Source organism: Schistocerca nitens, chromosome 2 (genome assembly GCF_023898315.1).
Source record: "Schistocerca nitens isolate TAMUIC-IGC-003100 chromosome 2, iqSchNite1.1, whole genome shotgun sequence".
NCBI lineage: Eukaryota > Metazoa > Arthropoda > Insecta > Orthoptera > Acrididae > Schistocerca > Schistocerca nitens.
In genome coordinates, this window is record NC_064615.1 from 552,086,940 (window position 1) to 552,111,704 (window position 24,765).

Consider the following 24,765-nt stretch of genomic DNA (forward strand, 5'->3'; position numbering starts at 1 on the left):
TGGTCCAATGAAAGAAGCTTTGCAAGCCATCAAATTGAATGGCAACAAACAGATAAAGATAAAAGTACAAAACTGGCTTCAACAGCAAGGTCAAGATTTCTTCTCTGAAGGATAACAAGACTTGTAAGAGGACAAGACTCAGTGTGTGGATAATGTGGAAATTATTTAATAAACCATATTTTCTGTATATCTATTTGTCTGTTTAATTATTAAATGATCCCCATACTTTCAGAAAAAGCTTTGTAACCATACAATGTAAGCTTTCATGGCTGATGTTTGCTTCAGTTAAAACATCTGAGCTAAAAGGCTATGGCTGATACATAGAACTATTCTTTTGTATTTTGCCTCCGACTGCAGGAGACATCATTGAAGAAAAAATGGCAACTGTTTCATAGGTTCAAGGGGTGGCCAAATTAAAGATCTCTTGAAATTCAAGGGGCCCTTGAGCCTTTGGTGTAGTTGCCATTTTTTCTCCACAGCTGTTGCTCATTGAGGTGAAATATCAGGGAACAGTTTATACATCACCGAGGCTTCTCACCTATGAACTTTCAATTGAAGTAAACTTTCTGATACCTAAACTTATATTCAATGTTAACACATTTCACTTTTTCAGGTATTGTTTTCTTGCCATTGCCAATACGTTTCTAAATCCTCTTTAGGTCTGTCATTGTGTTATTTTGCTGCCAAAATAGCACAATTCAACACCTACATAAATTCCTCAACATCACCTGACTTAATTCAGTTATGCTCCATTACTCTTGTTTTCCTTTTGTTCATCTCGTAACTTCTTTTCAAAACATTGCTCTTTCTGTTCAATTGATATTTCAAGTCCTTTGTTGTTTCTAACAGAATTTTAATCTCATCAGCAAAGCTTAAAAGTTTTTATTTTTTATGCCTGAACTTTAATTTTGTTTCCAAGTTTTTACTTGTTTTCTTTTAATGCTTTCTCCTTTTGCAGACTGCATAACTTGAGGGATAGGCTACAATTTTGTCTACCTCTCTCTTCCAGTATTGCCTCCCTTTCATGTCCTTCAACTTAAAGAACTAATGTGTCAAAGAATGTATTTCAGTTAACATTATCAAAAGTGTTTCTAAATCTATAAATGTAAATTTGTCTTTTTTCAATCCGTCTTATAAGTGATGAGGTCAATTGATAGCACATTGATGCTCACACCAGTCACCACAGGCTTATTATGTTCCTTTTTGTGAAGGTATTTCTCTTGACTCGTATATCCTGCATACTAGGTGGAACAGTTTTGTCATGGTTGGTTCTTTCAAGAGTCTTAACTGTTCAAAATGAATGATCCTACTCCATGTGCCTTGTTACAGTGCTCTGTAAAATTTCTTTTGCTGTATTGTATCTCCCATCTCATTTTCATTTAGTTCCTCTTTCCCTTTCATAATATTTTCTCTGAGGCTTTCTTTCTTTTTTTTTTTTTTACATTATATAGCTTTTCTGTGTAGCCCTTCCACCTTAAAGCCTTCCCTTCTTTGCTTTGTAATGGCTTGCTGAGATCTTGGTGTAAATAGAATCTCTTCTGATTTCTCCACAGGTTGTTTCAATATTTCTCTTCTAGCCATTCCTGTTCTGAAACTTTGCAGTTCCTACCACTGTTACAAGAAAGGATAGTGTATACATCCCTATTCTGAGACAAAAAGAAAAGGAATAGAGTCAACTAATTGAGCAAATTACATAATGCTATACAATTGTGTAGAACAAGAGGAAAGTGTGTCAGCAGGTGTAACAATTGCAATAAATAAGAAATGAAAGGAATAGTGAGTATGTATAACAGGAATAAACAAATTTACCACATCATACAGTCTGCAATACTGATCAGTAACAGACTTTTTCTAATTAATAAAACAAATGTGGCAATTTTGCAAGATTTAAAAACTCTTACATAAAAAATGCTAAGAGTAGTAAATAAAAGACATAATATCACATTCAATTAAAAATGTTACTAAGGCTCCCAGGCAACATGCAGAATGCTGTACCTAAAAGTATAATATTTCAACCAAATTCCTGATGTCATCCTCAAACAATAGTGCTGATTGGAAAACCACAGCAGGGTATTTACTGTCACAGCAAAAAACTGAGTTTCAAGAAGCAAGTAGTGGTCTGCAGCTTCTGCATCCTGATAGCAACACACTCTGTAGAAACACTGTAGAAAAAGCCCATTCAATAGTCTCTGGAATCTGAAGTATAAAGTAATGATGATCTAGTTTTCCTGTTGAGTCATCCTCTTCAGTCTACATTTTCACCACAGACCACACTGGATCCCATGACTTGACAACACTGCACCCTGTGTCTACGTTTACTACAGTGTCACTTGTGCGAATATGGAGAGCCTTTTTGATAACATAGTCCCAGAAAGATATCACAGGTCAACCAACTCAGTGCTTTTGTAGTAATCTCACAGCACAGCAACCAAGGATTTTTCCATTTGCTCTAAATGGGTTTGTGATTTCTATCTCGAAATGCAGAACTTTAAATGTGTAGCCTTAGCACAAAAATCCATACACTCTTTGCATTATTTTAGCCTCATGCCAACATTCAACAAAAAATTCCCAATGTAGCATAAGACTATTAAAATCTGCTCTCTTTCAACTTATAGAAGAGTCTGATTCCTCACAAAATTTTAAAACTCATTCTACATTTGTTCAATTGTTCAGTCGTTGCTTAAAATATGGGCTTATCTCCAGCTGCACCATTTAATTCCCTCTTATTAGCACACAAACAGCATTTGGTTAAAATACACTGCTCTGTTATAAGGACACCCAATATATTTAACAATGTTGGCTCTTTATGAAACAAGAGGAAGCCTTGGTTAAATGACAGCATCCCATATGAAGAAAGGCCAAATTGATTTCATTTTGTATGAGTGATGGGATGGGAGTATGCCAAGGTCAAGCCCATCTAACCTGTGTACAAGTAGTATTGGTCAAGCTCGTTAAAAAGATAATTTGATAACTATTTCAGTTCACAATACAACAGCCCACTCAGGTCACAAGCATTAATTTACAACGTTCAAAAAATTCCTTGACTTCTCAAAAATGGTGAATGAAACATAGGTTACAGTCAATGCAGAATACATATATACTGCCACATTCCTGTATTACACCTATTACTGTGCTGTACAGATATGTAACCTTACTTGCCTTCCTTGTTGCACTGTAAAACATTAATTGAAAAACAAAAAATCAAGACTCATTAGTATACCACTCTAGCAGCAAATAAAGTTATTAATAACAGTAAGAAAAAAGATCTTAAGTACCAGTCGGATTAAATTACTTTATAATTTACAAATAAATAACATACATAAAATAATAAAAAATTTATTATCACTGACACTTTTATTTACAATGGCATCTCAGAAAAATAAACATCATTGAATTGCTGCAATGAAAACTTTGCGTTTAATCCACTTGCATTTTATACTGGCTTCTGCAACTGCATCTCTGATATCCTCACCTAATGGACACCTGGAACAAGTTTTTTTTGTGTTAATGTTCTATAAATACAGACTGGAACAAAATATATACTCAACTCCATTTACTATCAAAATTACAGTGTGTGTTGACCATTAAAGCATGTGAGACTCATGCATAGACATAACACTTCTCAGGAAGCATATACAAAGTATGTGCACATAGGCTTCTGTAGGCATTATTTTCAGTATAATTTTTTGGATATATGACTGTCATCATGTTGTGATATTGACCTTTGTTTCAGAAAAAGGTACACAAAGGAACTTCAGTTCTACGGCCTTCAGTCAATGAGTCTACTTGTCAAACTACGAGCTGGTAAAAACTCAACTCAGAAATGGCAACATCACATCTCACAGAGTCACTCATATGGGATTCTGCCATTTCTTTGCATTCAGAACCTTATATTAAGCTTAAATGTGAAGACATTGCTCAATGTACAACTGAAGAAGGGCACATAGTAGTACTGGTCACGGAGCTGTTTTTGCACAGGCAGAAGTTCTGCACTATTTCCATCAGAACCTCATAACTACCCTGGTTGAATAGTGAAAAAGGAAATATCAAACATGGTCCTTTGTGGTCTCATTGCTTTCTCAAATCCCACATATACTGTGAGCAATTTACTTTAATTTAAATACTGACAATGTATGCTCACTTTGAAGATACAAATATTTAACTGTGGAAAGTTCAAGTTGGCATAACAACAATATTATAAAAAAGATAGATTGCTGCTCACCACAAAGATGATATGCTGAGTTGTAGAAAGGCGCTACAAAAAGACTGTCACATAAAAGTTTTGGCCAAAGCGTTCTTCAAAAAAGAAAACTCCACTCAAGTTCACACAAGTAAGCATACCTCTCACACACTTTACTGGTATCTCCAGCCACTCCAACCAGAATGCAACTAAGTGCATTGAAAGGGACCAACAATCTGGAATGGGGTGGAGAATGGGGAGGGGTAGATGGGCACAGATGGGGGAAGAGGAATCAGTTCTGCCTGGTGGAGCATGCAGAGACTAGAGGTGGAAGGACAGGACTGCCAGGCACAGTATCAGGAGATTTTGTGGGAGGGAAAGGAGGAAAATGTGGTGAGCAGAAAGGAGAGTAGCAGAGAAGGGGAAAAGACCAGTAGGTGCTCTGGCAGAGAGAAGCACACAATGTGGCTGCCAGCTTAGCTGCAATCACTGCTCAGCTTTTTATATTGGTATGACTACCAGCTAGCTGTCCAGCTGGATGAATGGCAAGTGTCACAACATGCAGCTTAACAGAACATGTTTGATTTCAATGGCTGCTTCACAATCAAGGTTATCTGTATCCTCCCTCTATCTGTGTTGCAGAGATGAGAGATATCCTTGCAACACATTCTCCACTCCTGAAATCATTCCAGCCTCAATCTAAAAATCTGTCCTCACACTCTCCACCCAACTGTTTCCACCTCCTCTGTCCTGTCACCTCACAATTCACGTCCCCTCGCTCTCACTTTGTATTGCTCTCTGCCAGCACACCTACTGGTCTTTTCCCCATCTCTGTTCCTCTCCTTTCCACTCCCTATGTTTTCCCTCCCCTTCCTCCCCCAACAGCCTCATGACATTGCACCTGGTGACCTGTCCTGCCACCTCTAGTCTCTGGGCATTCCACCAGGCAGTGCTGATTTTTCTTCCCCCATCCATACCTGCTACGCCCCCAACCCTTCCCCATCCCACTCCAGAATGATACTCCTGTTTAAAGGTGTAGCTGTGTTCTGGCCAGAGAGACTGGATATAGAGGCCATGTGTGCATGAAGTGTGCTTGCTTGTGTGAATGTGTGTGCATTTTTCTTTCCCGAAGAAGGCTTTGGCTGAAAGCTTATATGTAACAGTCTTTTTGTTGTGCCTGTCTGTGACTCAACATATCTTCTTTATAGTGAGTATAACTGTATCCTTTTCATAATATTCTAGCATTATAACCCTTTTTTTCAAATGAATATGACATTCTTTGGTTCCAGGATAGTAGTCCAATATGAGCCCTACTGCTCTTTAAGCAGTCTCTGTGCATTGGTACATTGTCAGCTAATTCCTCATTACTAAAAACCATTGTAGATGTACGAAAATGTACAAAATAACACTATGACGCTAAATATTTTATGAGCAGCATAGCTTAAATTAACTTTGGCTTACATCCCAATATGTATCATCTATGCAGACTTTTATACCATTGTACTTCATTTAAATCTTCAGACTGGCACTACACAATTGACTGACGATCTTCCATTTCCACAAACCATTTTATTATTGAAGTAATCATAAAATTCTTGATAGTATGAATTCAATCTACCTCAGAAAAACAAGAAAACCTATTTCTAAATACATTTTTGCTACATAATTTCTTCGCAGATATACAAAATTTTTACACTGCTGAATTAAAATTGTTGACACAGACATACAGTATGTGCCACTCTGAAGTTTTTATGTACATAAATTCCTTTTTGTACTGTGAGACATCATTTTTTTTTCATCCCCTCATCATTATTATAATTTTTGTGGCATCATTTTAAATGACATTAAAGATTAGACTATCCTCCACCAGAGCACAGGACACAAGCTACGTACAGGTGTATGCCTAGAATGATAAAACGTATCAAGGTATGTTTTATGCTAAGTTATAGCAATTCTTTAAGAAATCAACCTCCCATGTATAAAACAGCTTCAAACTTCTGATTACTTAACAAATGAGTAAATTTGTCAAATATTTGACACTAAGGATGTAACTGGTAAACGTTTAGAAAATGTTTGAAATTATGTTTAAAGTTTATTGGAAGACGCTAATTGCTGTAATTATCAAATGCTGGATGAGTATGGTTTGGGTAATCTGTATTCCATTTTAAGCAAGATCTAGTTTTTCATGCATCTCAATGTTTATGACATCATATCTCCTGATCTGTTTGCAAGTCACTAAGTGCTCTTGTTCTCAAATACTGAATAAATATAATCTGGATATTTTAAAGTAGTGGGTTACATTGTCACACCATGTTATAATTTTGCGGGTCATTCAGTGGTGTATATGAATGCTTGTTTGCAAAATATGTTGCAAATATCATTAGCGATAAAAAAGTAATAAATTAAAATGTCAAGCCTGATGCAGCACTTTTACTCCGCAAACAGTGAAAATGTAGTAGTCAATAAACTTTTTTCCTTTCGTCGTTTTGTAGGACTGTCAGTGAGTAGTAGTTTCATAAAGGTTTGAAATTATGTGTACAGTTTGTTGCATGTCACCAAGTGCTCTTGCTCTCAAATACTGAATAAATATAATCTGGATATTTTCAAGTGGTGAGTTACATTGCTTCAAGATAGATACACATGGTTTCTTACTGTAAAATCTGTCTTACTGCATTAAACTTTTAACATAAAACTACAGCTCTTAATAAGAAGATACTGACAGCATTTTAAATTTTTAATTCACTCAATAATAACATGAAACATTGGAAACCAAATTTTTGTTGCCCCTGGAAGTCATTAGATAGGCAACCTGCAACAAGAACTGTGAACCATGAACCATGAAGCGGTACAGCCATCCTGTAATATAGATAATGTGGTGATTTTTCTGATGTAGGGAAGTGATTTTTAACACCATGACTTGGACTTTTTTCTGGAACTATACACTTTTCTGTGTGGCACTGGAAAGAGCCTTTAAAGAGAACTTCAAGGATATGACATGTGGAAATAGCAGTACTGGAAACCATTGTCCTGCTATCAAGGGAAGAGATATCACAAGAGATCGATATAATTTTATAAATCATAACAAGTACAGAAATTCTTCTGTAGTTATTGCACACATGGAAATCACTTCTCTTAAGGATACAGGGTACTTTTCTGGCTCAATATTATGTAAAAATCAACACCTATTTATTTCAGGCACTGTTTATATATATATATATATATATATATATATATATATATATAAAAAAACACAGATGATGTGACTTACCGAACGAAAGTGCTGGCAGGTCGATAGACACACAAACAAACACAAACATACACACAAAATTCAAGCTTTCGCAACAAACTGTTGCCTCATCAGGAAAGAGGGAAGGAGAGGGAAAGACGAAAGGATGTGGGTTTATGTCTGCTTGTGTCTGTATGTGTGGATGGATATGTGTGTGTGTGCGAGTGTATACCTGTCCTTTTTTCCCCCTAAGGTAAGTCTTTCCGCTCCCGGGATTGGAATGACTCCTTACCCTCTCCCTTAAAACCCACATCCTTTCGTCTTTCCCTCTCCTTCCCTCTTTCCTGATGAGGCAACAGTTTGTTGCGAAAGCTTGAATTTTGTGTGTATATTTGTGTTTGTTTGTGTGTCTATCGACCTGCCAGCGCTTTTGTTTGGTAAGTCTCATCATCTTTCTTTTTTTATATATATATATATATATATATATATATATATATATATATATATATAACAGAGGGAAACATTCCACGTGGAAAAAATATATCTAAAAAGAAAGATGATGAGACTTACCAAACAAAAGCGCTGGCAGGTCGATAGACCTGTGTGTCTATCGACCTGCCAGCGCTTTTGTTTGGTAAGTCTCATCATCTTTCTTTTTATATATATATATATATATATATATATATATATAGAGGGAAACATTCCACGTGGGAAAAATATATGTAAAAACAAAGATGATGTAACTTACTGAACGAAAGTGCTGGCAGGTCGATAGACACACAAACAAACACAAACACACACACAAAATTCAAGCTTTCGCAACAAACTGTTGCCTCATCAGGAAAGAGGGGAAGGAGAGGGAAAGACGAAAGGATGTGGGTTTTAAGGGAGAGGGTAAGGAGTCATTCCAATCCCGGGAGCAGAAAGACTTACCTTAGGGGGAAAAAAGGACAGGTATACACTCGCACACACGCACATATCCATCAACACATATACAGACACAAGCAGACATATTGCACATATATATATATATATATATATATATATATATATATATATATATAGAGGGAAACATTCCCCGTGGGAAAAATATATCTAAAAACAAAGATGATGTGACTTACCAAACGAAAGTGCTGGCAGGTCGATAGACACAAAAACAAACACAAACATACACACAAAATTCAAGCTTTCTCAACAAACTGTTGCCTCATCAGGAAAGAGGGCAAGAGAGGGAAAGACGAAAGGATGTGGGTTTTAAGGGAGAGGGTAAGGAGTCATTCCAATCCCGGGAGCGGAAAGACTTACCTTAGGGGGAAAAAAAGGACGGGTATACACTCGCACACACACACATATCCATCCACACGTATAGAGACACAAGCAGACATATTTAAAGACAAAGAGTTTGGGCAGAGATGTCAGTCGAGGCGGAAGCCTCAAAGGCAGAGCCACGTGTGAAAGCACCCACGTGATTTACCAACTGACCTGCCTACACTGTGATGCATTCTATGTGGGAATGACCAGCAACAAACTGTCCATTCGCATGAATGTACACAGGCAGACAGTGTTTGTTGGTAATGAGGATCACACTGTGGCTAAACATGCCTCGGTGCGTGGCCAGCACATCTTGGCACAGTGTTACACCGTCCAGGTTATCTGAATACTTCCCACCAACACCAACCTATCCGAACTCCGGAGATGGGAACTTGCTCTTCAATATATCCTCTCTTCCCATTACCCATCAGGCCTCAATCTCCGCTAATTTCAAGTTGCCGCCACTCATACCTCACATGTCATTCACCAACTCTTTGCCTCTGCCTCGACTGACATCTCTGTCCAAACTCTTTGTCTTTAAATATGTCTGCTTGTGTCTGTATACGTGTGGATGGATATGTGTGTGTGTGTGTGTGTGTGTGTGCGAGTGTATATCTGTCCTTTTTTTTCCCCCTAAGGTAAGTCTTTCCGCTCCTGGGATTGGAATGACTCCTTACCCTCTCCCTTAAAACCCACATCCCTTCATCTTTCCCTCTCCTTCCCTCTTTCCTGACGAAGCAACCATTGGTTGCGAAAGCTAGAATCTTGTGTGTATGTTTGTGTTTGTTTGTATGTCTATCGACCTGCCAGTGCTTTCGTTTGGTAAGTCACATCATCTTTGTTTTTAGATATATTTTCCCACTTGGAATGTTTCCCTCTATTATTCCCTCTTTTGCACATGTCCACATTATATATACATATATATGTTTTACAGATTTTTGTTGGTATCAGGTAATGCAGCGCACTTTCTAAACAAATTAGAAGTATTCTGAATATTTCTGAACTTTCTTAGGGTTATTAAAAAAATTTCAAAGAAATTGGTGCAATTTTTTCCCCAAAATGCTTCTTCAAATTGAGGTACCATTTAATCCAATGTTATACATTTGAAGGAGACCAAATTTTTACCAGATATGCATGACATGATCACTGAGGTACTAGACCTATTTAATTCCATCTGTTATGTATATTACAAGGACAAAAAATATCACTTCTTACATTTTAATTTTTATAATTTTTTTTTCCTAATAAAAATGTTATTTTTTCTATAATGTTTTGATTCTGCAATAACGCTTAGGTCTACTACATAAGTATGGACTATTGCAAGTTACAGAAAAAAATCAGGGCAATGCTTTATAATCTTTAGAAAATATTTGTACCTGACTTCTGAAAAATACAACTTGCAGGAAACTGCAAATGAAGATATGAGTCCAATTAAACTGTGCCTCAGAACATTCCTGAAGCATAGTCTCCATCCTGCAGCATTTCATCATCTTCAAGCTTCCTCTTGGCATTCCTTTTAGCACTTCTTGCTTCTTTGGTAACTTGAAGAGTGCATCTTTCAGCTTCATGCTCCCATTGTCTGCCACACGCAAGCAATTGATCTTCCATATCAGAGCCACATTTTATGTCCAAATTTCTCAGGACATCCAACCTTCCTATCACTCCATCATTGAAACATATCACTGCATCTAATACACCAACTTTTAATGTGCTTAGTTGCACAAAAACATTCTTGGGTAATCTTTTCCATATACAATGACAGAAACTTTCATTTGTATTCTGAGTGCCCCCATGAAGACAATTTACCAAGCAAACAGGGTCACTCAGGTCTCTAAAAATTGGTTTTATTTCATTCATAACAGGCTCAGGAAGAGAATGCTTATGATAGTATATTTGACCACTTTCTTTTGCTTTTTGGTAACCACACAAAGAATCTGCTCCCTTAGGGCAAAGCCTGTGAACAGGATTGTCATCTGTGGACAACTTATACAGCTTCTCTCACTGCTGTAACATCATTCAGAGGTGCAGTTCATCTAATGGCCAGTCCATAATAACTCTGAAGAAGGTCTATTTCAGTTTCTGTCAATCTGCCTTGGCCAGACAGAGATTTTCCATCAGATAGCAACTTTCCTTTCATTCCTCTTCGTAGCTTCCTCAATCTAGCACCCATCCTCTTTTGCACATGTCCACAACACTCCAGTTTTGTTAACAAGGTATCACCATAAACATTGATCTCATTAATTTTATTGAAAGCTTTAGAGTCCCCATCGCCTAGGTACTTTGTATATCTAACGTTATAAATGGGCACCAACCTCTGAGATGTTTGTAGAGCTCTATCACACTCCATACCCCCACTGTAACTATCATAATGTTTAGAACACTGATGTTCAATATGTCCTTCAGTGTTACCATGGCAGGTGTGGCAGTACTTAGATAAACACTAAACATCAACGAGTTTTCCATTTTCCAGAGAAGCAGCACTTACAACATCATTCAAGGAACGATGTCCTCGACGTTGCCATGTCTCATCAAGGGCAACAGCAATGTCCCTGGTTCCACTAATATTTACAGTTTCTTCTACTGAATGTTTCATAGATGCTTTAGACACAACCGTCAATGCACCTAAAAGTATTTTTACATACTTGCTGACCCTACTGGGAGGAGGAGGGAAGGTCAATCGAACCACAAAACATTTGAGCAGCCTTTTTTCGTTTTCCTATTGCACACACTGCATACACTAACTTCAGATTCACATCATATGAATTATGCACAAGGTTTGAAGTCATTTTTGAGCTAGATTTATTGCACAATCTGCACAGAACAACTAATTTTGACACTAAACCCTTCCTGCTACTTTGTTGTTCTGTTATTTCCAGAAAGCCTACACCATCACATTGTTCACATTTCGCCACTTCCTTTATCAAAGAAGATAAGATGCCCACATCAGCAACAACAAACCCACTACAAACAGTGTCACTGTTAACACAAAATTTTGAATCACCAGGAGGCGTGCCATGTAGGGCTTATCCCTGAAGAACTGATACATAGGTTACTTTCAACAGTGTGGCTTGCTTTGTTTGTGAACTGGTTACCACGGAATTTCCTTTTATTGAATTTCTTGATGCGTGGCATAGTTCGTATTTATTGCACACTAAGGATATGTGCTTCCACAAACATATGTAGCACTTGGGCAACAAACATTCAGTAACACATGAAAACACTGCTTCAGTGAAACAAAAGCAAATACTAGCAAAGATAATAATTTACAGATACTAGAAACCTGCACTGTTACCAACATATATAATGTATCATACATACAATCGCTGTAAACAGAAAGTTCACAGTTCTTTTTGAAATAATACTGGTTTCTGTAACAGAAAAAAAGGTGTGGCGGAATACATGACCGTAACTTTAAAATTTTGTATATACAGGTCATTTTTCATTTGAAACCCTATAATGTATATATCAATGTAATCAGGAAAGACTATAGAATTTAATAAAGTCATTAAAAATTTCGATTTTTCCACCATTTATAAGTACCTTGCATCCTTCAAAATGGGGCACATAACTACTAAATCCCAGTCCTCAGGTATGATTTCTGTCATCAGTATTGTTTCCATTAAGGACTGTAGTCCCAGTTCCAGTTATTTGTCCTCAATTTTTAATAGTTCAGCATATATGTGGTCTTCACCACAAGCTTTGTTATTCTTTTATTTTTTCATTATTTGCTGTATTTTGTTTATTGATGGGGTAGTGATTTGTATATCAACTGTATCAGATTCTTCAAATTTAAATGAAGACATGATCATTACAGATGAGTACTTGTGGAAAGTATATCTTCCATGGTTTTGCCCATCATTCTTGTTGGTCTGCATTTTCCCATGTTGATCCTCTGTAAACTGTTCCCCTTCTAGTGAGTTTTCCAATAGATTTTTTAAAAATATTTTGATACATCTGCCTGTTCTGTGATGCCTGAAATCATTCTCTGATTCTCTTATCAAATTGCTATAGTGTTGCCTTTCCTCTTATCTTAGAGTTTGCTGTCTATCCCAGTTCACTGTGTTCCCTGGCCAATTTTATTGCGTATTTCCATCAGCATAATACTGTTACTTTCTCAAATTCATGAGTTCCTCCTTTACAGCACTTTACATTAAACCAAATTTTGTTATGGCTTTTCTTTTTCCTAAAATTTGGAAGTTGCTTTTTGGATTCTGTTCTTCAGATGTCTCCATCTGCTTTCCACATCTAGTTGTTCCTTGGGGCCCAGTCTAGCTTTTGTTAGGTTACTTTTCATTTCTTATGTTGCTTTCGTTAATTTCAACTTGATTTCCATTTAACTGCATTTGTGATATGATTAACATATGATTCTAACAGCTGTAGTACTGTTTTAGAATCATCTTTGGGTAGCTACATGAACTAGGCCTTACTGAGCCTTAAACAAGATTTTCCAAATGAAACACAAACTGAACTATTTAGCAAGACTTATCTGAATTAAAAACTAATACTTGTCCTTTTATTCTATTTCAAGCGCCACTAAAATGTAAGATGTTAATTTAGTCTATGTACTTATTGGTAATGTAAGATTAACAAGACACTGTTTCTGCTGGTGTCTTGAAAGTTATATTTGTCTCGTATACAAAATATCAGGTAATTTTTTATTATTTTGATTGTATTTTGTAAGATGAAAGAATAACAATTATAATAAAATTCCATGAATTAGGAGAAGCAAAGCTAATAGTGAATTAACCACTGGTCTAAGAGAGATGCTGGATCTAAATTTTGTACAGTGAGCTTAGTGAGAAAGGGCACATTAGTCTTATAACAACAATTATTTATGAGCAAATTTGCGTGTCATTTTGTATAATTGCAGAAGAAATGTAACGCAGATTTGTTTTACTTTATTGTGGTTTAGTGGAATTAGACAATGGCTCCAGCAATAAGTGTTCAATAAAGATAAAATAGAAAAATTGGAATGACATTACATTTTCTTACACTTACACATGTGTTCAACAATGACGAACTGCTTAAAATTAATGCTGTAAATAGATCATAAATGCCAGGTGGTTTTACAACAATAAAGTTCAATTCTTTAAGTTGCAGTTTGTCTGCTCAAATCTAAAATAACTGTGCACACAATACTATCCTGTACACTAAATGTTGGACTTTCCTTCAAATGAATGCAAAGAGAGATGTACAGTGTACAAATATGTCCTCTACCACTCTGCCTGAGAGCAGCCTATTCATTACAATGTTGACTGTAATAAGACAGATGTAAAAATTAATGAGTAAAGGAGTCTGCACACCAAACAGCATAGGCGTTGACTTGTCAGGAGACATACACAAAAGAGAATGAAAACTTTGCTAATTTTCATGCAATTTAGGTGGACAGGTGTGTGTGTGTGTGTGTGTGTGTGTGTGTGTGTGTGTGTGTGTGTGTGTGTGTGGACGTGTGCGTCCGTGTGTGCATGCGTGGGTATATGTGTCTGTTCATTCAGTTATCTCTGAAGAAGGACTTTCTGAATGCTAGCAACATTCTAGTCTTGTTTATGTGGCTGTCAATAATTCACCACCTCAACAGTGTTGCGAGTTGTTACTTTCAGGCCTTCCATTATTTCCTAAAAATTGTTTATGTAGATGTTCGGGGGTGGGCTAGATGAGGCAGCACGGGAAATGGTTCTTGTAATTAGAGAATGTAGGTCTTAATAACTGACACAAATCTTGATACTATTACTTAATGCACATGCTGTAATTTTGAAGGGGGAAAGTGAGACTGAGAAACATGCCAGGGAACACATGCGTCCAAGTGAACTCAAAGTCAACAATGAAGAAGCAGGGCACAGATGCCACAATTACCTAAAATTCTATACATTACATGATCCAGCCATATGATACACTACAAAAAGTTATTTTCTTTCTTCATTGAAATACCATGAATACAGAAACACTAACTTCTGTTAGTGTTAAAACTCTACAAATGGCACTAGGGGAAGGGGGATGGTGAAGCCTAGCAAGGTTGGCCACCTTTATGTATTTCACTGCTCCATGTTGTGAATACCACACTCTTTAAATTTCCTTTACTTTTTCCATTAAAAAGAATATTTATCTTGGTCTAAGGACAGTAATGATATAAATTCACTTTTGCATTCACTATAAAGATGAGTCGGTATAGTCTCTGCTGTGGTAAGAGCCTCTGTGGCAACTGAAATTCTGAGATTTTTCTTACTGTTTCTTGCTTTGACACTCTGAGTTTATACAGGTCTAGCTAAATAGCAGTTACATATTATATTCTGTCTACTGTTCGAACCACTGCTTGTAAATGCAGGAAGGCACGATACAATTAACTTGAATTTTATTACTGTTTTTTAAACATCAATCTTCCTTAATAAAGATGAATTAACAAATGTAAAGGCTATGACTATTTGCATTATTGAAGGTACACTCATATCACACAAAGATCTTTGCTAATACAATATCTTTTAATTCAAAAAGTTATACAGAAACATTAAATGTATTATTCATATACCAGAGAGTCTATTGTGTTTATTATAAGTACATCACCAGTGGAGATACCTCAAATTATTTATGAGGGTTGAGGTCTTCTCATCAATTGACTTACATGCCAACTACTTCCAAATTACACCAAATGAGACCAATCATGAGAAAACTGCATCTGTTACTGAAGTTATCTCTCTTCCATTCTGTACTACAGTAATTACCGTTGAAATAATGATAAAAATATTGGGTGTCAGCCGAAGTGCATAATGTGCTTCATTTGTGTTGCATGATATTCTCACAAATATTTCATGACTATTTTCATAGGATAGAAGCTGTTCCTGGATATTATCATATGATAATGATTAGCTTAATCCAGAAAATTGAGTGTGGTGTTAATTTGTTTGAAATAGATATGTGCACCCAATTGTATAAAAGCGGCTGCCCATTACTAACTTCCATATTGCAAAAAAGAAAGGAAAAAAAAAGCCCAGATCACGTGATCTGGGTTTGAAGTAAGATGGTTTTTGTGCCAATTAATGCCTTAATTTTTGTATTAGCACACAAATCTTCAAGGGTTGTTCAGTTTGGCAGTAAACTGATATGGCGCAAGGCACAAAGAATCATTCAACAGGTTACAGAGTGTTCCATCTTATGACCACACCCTTAAATGTAATGTAATAGTATCCACGTGAAGCAGTGGCTTCTGATCATGGATATTACTTTAAAAGCTCCTTCTAGCAATACATCTTCAACCAGGGTAACATCTTTTATCTAACTCATATAAACACAAATCTAATCAACTCTGGAATAAACTGTCCAGGAAGGAATATCTTTAAGTGTTTCTGAAGAACAGAGGAAGTTTGAATATGAGTATGCATTATACAGGCATTAAATATACAGAAGTTACAATGAAAGCATTTACAGTACTTAATAAGATGCTTTGCAAGAAAAATGAATCCTGTAGCTGCTTCCCCCCCTCCCCCCCCCCCAAACATGTATGTACGTAGGTAATGTAGCAAAGCTTGTCACTATATTTTCCTCTGATTTATGACAGCCTTGGAAGAGAGAATCCAGTGGGGTAGAACAACGGAAATGCACTGGACTTGAATTCTGGAGGACAATGGTTCAAATCCCCTGTCCAACCATCCAGATTTAGGTTTTCTGTGATCTCCCTAAACTGGTTACGGCAAGTGCCAGGATGGTTCCTTTGAAAAGGCACAGCCGATTGGTCAGCTTCCTTCCCATCCTTCCCTAATCTGAGCCTATGCTAAATTTATAACAACCTCAATGCTGATGGGACATTAAACTCTTTATTCCTTCCTTAGAAGAGAGATAGTCAGCAAAACAATGAATATGTCATCCATAAGTGATGGTATTATGAGGGCTGCAACTGTTGATCAGAACAAATAAAACAGTTTCTGCATCAGTCACTTGTTTATTTTGCAACTACACATTTTGATGCTTCATGTCATCATCTTCAGGTGGAGAACTGTTTATTTACATGGCTGGTGCTGGTGAAGAGTATGGATGTCTATTTACTTGCCCTTGGACTGCGACTGAGAAAAGATGTGTGCACTCTTCACCAACACCACCCACAAAAATAAACAATCCTCCACCTGAATGTGATGGTGTTAACCATCGAAACATGTAGTGGCAAAATAAACAAATGACATGCATAAATTGTTTTATTTGTACAGCAGAACAACACTTTCAGAATTATGACACGTGGTCTCAAGTATCATGTGAAATATGGCTTGAATTGTTTGTCCATGAGATCCAGAACTCTGGTTGATATTGGGTTTCTCAACTTCCAAAAAAGCTGTTTACACAGTAGTGCACCATCACCTAGTAAACAAAATACACACATCAAAAACAGTTTTGCATCACCTTGGTTCCAAGATTTCCGGAACCTGTACAGAAAATTGGAATAGAGATCAACATAAACATCATTTCCACCCTTTTTATTGCTCATGAAAACTATACATTGCATGTTGTACCAATATACAGTGAGACATTTGGAGGAGGTGGTCCAGATTGCTGTACACACTAGTACATCTAATACCCAGTTGCACATCCTCTTACATTGATGCATGCCTGCATTTGTCATGGCATATTGTCCACAAGTTCATCAAGGCACTGTTGGTCCAGATTGTCCCACTCCTCAATGGCGATTCAGTGTAGATCCCTCAGAGTGGTTGGTGGGTCATGTGGTCAATAAACAGCCCTTATCAATCTGTCCCAGGCATGTTCAATAGGGTTCATGTCTAGCGTACATGCTGACCACTATAGTCAAGCAATGTCCTTATCCTGAAGGAAGACATTCACAAGATGGACATGATGGGGGCATGAATTGTAGTCCATGAAGACGAATGCCTCACCAATATCCTGCCGATATGGTTCGACTATCAGTCAGAGGATGGCATTCACATATCATACAGCCATTATGGCACCTTCCATGACCACCAGCGGTGTATGTCAGCCCCACATAATGCCACCCCAAAACATCAGGGAACCTCTACCTTGCTGCACTCGCTGGACAGTGTATCTAAGGCGTTCAGCCTGACCGTGTTGCCTCCAAATATGTCTCCAACAATTGTCTGGTTGAAGGCATATGCAACTCACTCATCAGTGAAGAGAACGTGATGTCTATCCTGAGCAGTCCATTCAGCTTGTTGTTGGGCACATCTGTACTGTGCCGCAAGGTGTCGTGGTTGCAAAGATGGACCCCGCCATGGACATTGGGAGAGAAGTTGCGCATCATGCAGCCTATTGCACACAGTTTGAGTCTTAACACGATGTCCTATGGCTGCACCAAGAGCATCATTTAACATAATGGCATTGCTCTCAGAGTTCCTCCGAGCGATAATCTGTAGGTAGCTGTCACCCACTGCAGTAGTAGCCCTTGGGTGACCTGAGCAAGGCATGTCATCAACAGTTCCTGTCTCTCTGTATTTCCTCCATTGTTGAGAGGCCTTCGTGGCACAAAGTAACAATGCGAACGTGATCGAACCACGGTATTGACACTCTAGGCATGGTTGGACTACCAACAACACAAACCGCGTACCTCCTTCCTGGTGGAGTGACTGGAACTGATCGGTTGTTGGATCCCCTCCATCTAATAGAGGCTGCTCATGCATGGTTGTTTACATCTTTGGGCGGGTTTAGTGACACCTCTGAACAGTCAAAGGGACTGTGCCTGTGATACAATATCCACAGTCAATGTCTATCTTCAGGAGTTCTGAGAAATGGGGTGATACAAAACTTTTTTTATGTGTATACATGCACATGGAGAACGTAAACAGATATTCAGTTTTTAGATTCAAGATTGTTTATCAAACAGAAATCAGTATGTCATTCTTACAGGGAAAACTGTCAAAAGTGAAGGTACAGTCTAGCAGACCTAAAGGAACTGTGATATCACCACTGCTGTGTATGAGGACATATAAATGACCTGTTGGGTAACACTTGTATCCCCATGAGGCTGGGTGGTTCACAGAAGACACAATTGTGTGAAGTGAAATGATATTGTTAGAAACTTGTAACAAAACACAGAGATCCTTGCAGATCATCAGCACCCAGTGCAAATGTCAGCTGGTGACTCTAAACATAGATAATTTTAATATAAAGCACACAAACTGCAGGGGTCTGTGATCTATGACCCCTATGGATGCAAGATGACAAAGCATGGAGTGTGGTAGTGAGCACCTTTGGGTGCCGATGGGCACTAATGAGACACATCAGCAATTTACACATTTATTGCTCTTGGTTTTACAACTGAATCTTCTCTGTGGCAGCAGCAGCAAATGCAGCACACAGGACTGGAATATGCTGATGAGTACACCCTAAGCAACCTCGAGGGCGTCAGCGAAGTCAAGATCATCAGCACAGCAGAAGCAATGCCATGCAATGTAGCCAGCCCTGCTGGTGCTGGGCATTGCCCATTCAGTGATGGTGCCCAACAGCATGATGGTACAGTTTACTAGGGCACATTCATGGACATCAAAGATGGCAACCCAGTAAGCTGCCAGCAGCAGTAGTGACCTCTCATCATCATCATCATCTTGGACAGTTTCCAGCCACTGGCTGGGTCTGTCGGGAACACAAGCCTCTCCATCGTGTTCTGTCTTTCCACCATTCCCCCTCTTCCACCTTCGTCCAGTTCTCTCCTCTTCTCGTCACACATTCCTTCACTCCCTTCACCCATCTATCTCTTGGTCTTCCTCTGGGCCTCTTCCCCTCCAGTTGCAGATCAAACATCCTCTTTGGAATTCTTCCCTCATCCATTCTCTTCATGTGTCCATACCACTGCAGTCTTGATTTTTCTATCCTGTCCTGTACTGGTTCCTCCTTTAGTCTTTCCCTCACATACACATTTCACAATCTGTCTCGTCTTGTTACACTCAACCTGCTCCTCTGGAACTTCATTTCACTAGCCTGTATTCTACTTTTGTCGCTTTTGTGCATTACCCATGTCTCACTTCCGTATGTCAATATGGGGACAAAGTAGGTTCGGTATATAATTCCCTTGGATTTCTGTGGCACCTCCTTGCTCCAAATAAGCCCCCTAATGCATTTGTAGAACTGCCCTGCTTTCTGCACCTTTCATTTATTTCCATTGCGTTTCCCCCCTTACTTTCAATCATGCTTCCCAGGTACTTGAAGTTCTCTACCACTTGTAGTTTTTCCCCTCCACAAGTTATATCCACATTTGGCCTATTCTTCTTCCTTGTTGTGACAATTATTTCACTTTTCTTTGCAGAGAAATGCATTCCATATTGTGCTGCCGTTGCCTCCCATACATCTAACTGCTCTTGCACCTCCTTCTCGCAATTTCCCCATAACATCAGGTCATCGGCAAAAAGCACTGCTTTCATTTTATGATCTCCAATTGCATCTGATACTTGCTGTAGGATTTCATCCATAACAATAATAAACAATAAAGGCGAAAGTGCACTTCCCTGTCGCAGCCCATTTTCCAGCTTGAACCATGCAGTACGTTCCCTCCCCACTTTCACACAACTCTCACTTCCCTCATACATTTTTCTGACTTTTCGTGTTATCTCTTCATCTATCCCTTTTGCGTTCAGCACATCCCAGAGCTTGTCCCTACAGATACTGTCATACGCCTTCTCAATATCTAAAAAGGCCATGATTAAGTCCTTCCCGTACTCATAGTGCCTTTCCTGCAGTTGCCTTACCGCAAATATGAGGTCCGTTGTTGATCTTCCTAGTCTGAAACCGTACTGCTCCTCTTGCAGTCTACTTTCAATACTGCTTCTTATTCTCTTCTCCAGGATCTTTTCATAGATTTTTCCACAGTGGCATAGCAGGGTGATTCCTCTGTAGTTCTCACATCTCCTTTTATCCCCTTTCTTGAAGATTGGGACTATAATTCCTTTCTTCCAATCCTCAGGAATTCTGTTCTCCTTCCACACCACCCTCAGCACTCTGTATAGCCACTGGGTTCCTACTACTCCTGCTGCTCGTATCATATCCACTGTTACTTCGTCCCAACCTGGTGCCTTGCCCCCTTTCATCCTCTTTATGGCTTCTTCCACTTCATTCCAAGTTAGATCATCAATTTCCCCACTATTATAATCGTCTGCTGCCTTAGGCTCTCCATCGCTGTTAGTTACCCGCTTGGTGGCATTCAACAGATCTTCAAAGTACTCCTTCCAAATCTTTTTGAGCTCATGCCTTTCCTCCACAACTCTTCCATTATTATCCATGATCCTCAGGCACTCGCTTCTGTCGTTCCTCTTATTTCTTACCATGGTGTAAAGTACTTTTTTGTTCCCTTCACTGTCCTCTTCTAACATTCTTGTCCATTTTTCCATCCACTTCTTCTTCTCCACCCTTACTATGGTCTGTGCCGCTTTCTTGCTTTCCTTATATTTTACCCTAGCTTCCTCTGTTCGGGTCTGGAACCATTCTCTGAAGGCTTTATTCTTTCGAAGTACTGCCTCTTTACATATGTTGTTCCACCATGGGGTTTCCTTACTTCTCCTCTTTGTGCTAGTTCTTCCGCACACAGTCTCAGCTGCCTCAACTAGAGCCCTCTTAAAATCTCCCCATTCTTCTTCCACTGTTCTCTGATCTTCCTTTGGCAGCTTCTTCCTGATCAGTGTCTGGTACTGGGTCCTCCATTCATCCTCTTTCAGCATCCATGTCTTCAACCTTTTCTCCTGTATATCTGTTGCCCTCCTATCTTTTTTCTCTCTCAGGGTGGCTACCAACAGCCGATGGTCACTGTCTAAGGCCTCAGATGGAATGACCTTAACATCTGTGAGGCTGCTCATCATCTGCCTATCCACTAGTACATAGTCTACTACTGAATTTTGGGACCAGTCTCCACTGTACCAAGTTATTTTGTGGCTACTTCTCTTCTTGTACCAGGAATTTGCGATCGCCAGCCCATTCCTCTTGCAGAATTCCAGCAACAATTTTCCTTCTCTATTTCGGTTCCCCCAGCCCTCTGGTCCCATTATCTCCTCGAACCCTTTCCTGTCTGTGCCAACATGTGCATTGAGGTCCCCTATTATAATCTGATTACCTCCATTTAGCTGCTTTTGCATGTCATCTTCAAATTCCTCCTTCTCCTTTTTTGTACACCCCACCTGTGGGGCATATGCTTGGATGATTTCAATGCTTTTTCCTTTCACTCGTACTCTGGCTTTTATCATTCGATCATTGATACCTTCCACCTCCTCCTGCAGACCCTCTCTGACCACTATTGCCACTCCATTTCTTCCCCTCTCATTCCCTATCCAGTACAGTTTACATCCTTTACTTAGTGGTTTTTCACCAACTCCTCTCCACCTAGTCTCAGCAAGTCCCAAGATGTCCAATTTCCTCCTTTCCATCATTTCTACAATTTCTTCTAACTTCCCAGTTAGAGTCCTTACGTTTAAGGTGCCCGGTCGTAAACCATCTCGTAATCCTTTTCCATTGCTTGGTCGGTTTCCTTTAAATCCGTTCCGTGATCCGAGGCATGTTCCCTTTTTAAAAGCAGTTGATTTATCCACTACTGGCTTGCTAGGCCTATCGCAGCTTCACCAGAGCCCCATTAGCCGTTACGTTTCAGGGTTCCCATAGGGTGACCTCTCCACAACAATAAAGCCGTGGACACTGGTGTCCACTCACAGATGCAAATGCACATTGTGGGATGCAGGTAGCAATTGCTAGTGTGCTGCCTCAAACAGTGACAGTCTGCCAGTGCTCCCAGTGAGCAGGTGGTAGAAGGCTCCAAGTCTTCATGAGTGGAGAAACAGATGGCAGCTCACAACAGTCAAAATTATCCGGTGAATGATGGTCAGTGCATCAAAGTCCTGCTTCATAATTGGCTCACTTCAACTAAACAGAGATAGAGGAAGAACTCAGAAGCCAAAATATTTGAAGCTCTCTCATGGGATGACTGAATGTAGCTTGGTTTACTGGGCCTATCAACATTCTTCAGTGTATTGTGGTGTCCCAGCCTTTCATTTCAGGCTTTCAGTTCATTACTTTCTGCAGTGTCAGTGGGCATTGGCAATTCAGACACCTTGCTCCAACAATGTATAACAATCACCTTGATTTTGCATCACACTATTTGCAGTATCAGTTCCCCTGCCTGTCTGACATTACAATGCAGGCCTTGTGGCAAGCCTGCCTTGCCATGGATTGGTGCTGGTCAGAGAGGACTCCATAAATTTTACATTTTCAGTCAAATCCTTCACATTTCTTGAGGTGTCTGTTCAGAATGATTTAAATGGGAATGAATACATAAATCAAGCAGTTCAGAAAACAGATGCCAGTCTCAGAATTATTGGAAGAACCATATGGATGTTTAATACATGCACAAAAGAAGTCACTTACAATATCTTCATTCATCTACTGCTTGGGTATTGTTCATTGGTCTGGGGCCCTTAGAAAGTTGGATTAACAGGAGGATACAAAGATTCAAAGAGGAGCTCCACAGCTCATCATAGGTCTGTTTAGTCAGCATGAGAATGTCACCGAAGCACTCAACAAACTGCAGTGGGAGATGCTACAAGAACAGCCTTGTGCATTGTGATGAGCCTTAACTACAAATTTCTTAGATCCGATAATCCTGACTCAGTGAAGAAACATACTTCTTTCCCTGACACACATCTCATGTAATGACAAGACTTAAAATTAGAATGGAGGACAAGCTAAGACTGGGGAAGGAAATTGGCCATGACCTTTCGAGGGAATCATGCCAGCATTTGATTTCGGCAATTTATGTAACATCTGCTATGCACCATATAGTGGCTTCCAAAGCACTGATGTTGCTGCTGACGTTCAAGTGAGGAACATTCCTCAACTGTTGCATGGATCTTCTTTAATTTGTGCTCCACAGCTTTCATAAATGATATTGTTATGAATAACTGCTACAAGGCTGCTAAAATCTTTATTGTTCTCCATCTACGGTGAGCATCATGTCAGGAGGAGGCTCTGCAGAGAGCACAAGCAATAAGGAAGTGTGGAAGGGGTAAGGTTTTCTTACATGTGGCGGCAGAGGGAAAGTTACAACCTTCCCTGTTGCCAAGCCTGTGGACAATGATGATAATATTGAATTGTCACTGAAGTATGCCAATGTCGGTGCGCTAGAAAACATAAAAATACCGTCTTCTCAACTTTATAGGATATTTGTATAGTTATTTCAACAGATCATAAATTTCTGCTCCTTCAAAATTACACTTGTACTTTAGAACAATGGGTAGTTTGGAACATCAATATGCTTTTTCTTATACCTATCCCATATTTTTGTCATGACACTTGGTTCTAAACCTGTCAGTGAAGATAACAATGTAATGCATTTGTTAGCACACCGTTTCCCAATGACTGTTTTTCCTGTTGTATCAACTTGTGCAGCTATAGTACCACATCCTTACATTTTCATCTGATTTTTGTCAGCAAGAGCACATTGCTTGAATCTTTCAGCTATTATTGTGCCTGTATAATAAATGTCCCTCTTCAATAGGCTCTGAGTGACATGGTACGATGTGAAAAAAATGTCTGTGTACACCATAAAGAATCAATTGTATTCCCATGCTTTTTAGTTTCATTGCAACATTGTAAACAAGATTTCTTCCCAGCATTTTCTTTGTTGCCTTAGAAACTGCACCTTGATATCAAAATCATACAAACATTGTGAGGAAGTGGCTTTTTCCACATTTTGAAGCCTCATCTTATTGACTTGTTTTGAATACACTGTTGAAGACTAGTGCACAGTTCAAAAGAAATCATTATTTCGTCAACACAGTGATCCTGCTCAGGCAATTTTCTCAGGGAAGTTTGTGAGACACACAGCAGTAAGCCTAGCTTGTCTTCTTTCTTTGTCAGTTCAACAAAAATGAGGTTGTCCTAGAAATGCAACAGAGATACTACTTTCTGAAAGCAGTTTCAGGTCCTTATATCAGAAACCTGTTTATACACCATAATTGTTTCTCACTAACATTGCCTATTATGCATTTGAGCCAAGGTAATTCACAGATATATACCTAAAAGCTGCTCTAGCTCAGATATGATGATGTTAACAGTGATACCCAAC

The 24,765-nt window shown here is 38.8% G+C and overlaps 1 protein-coding gene across 2 annotated transcripts in view; it reads right to left on the reverse strand.

Moving 5' to 3' along the window:
• Positions 1-3,320: 3,320 nt before the first annotated feature.
• LOC126236572 (tRNA N6-adenosine threonylcarbamoyltransferase, mitochondrial) overlaps positions 3,321-24,765 on the reverse strand; it is a 131,822-nt gene continuing 110,377 nt past the window's right edge. For both annotated transcript variants that reach the window (XM_049945982.1, XM_049945981.1), the window contains one exon: positions 3,321-3,483. In XM_049945982.1, the coding sequence (XP_049801939.1) occupies positions 3,387-3,483 (97 nt within the window). In that variant the 3' untranslated portion in view covers positions 3,321-3,386. The remainder of the gene's footprint in view (positions 3,484-24,765) is intronic.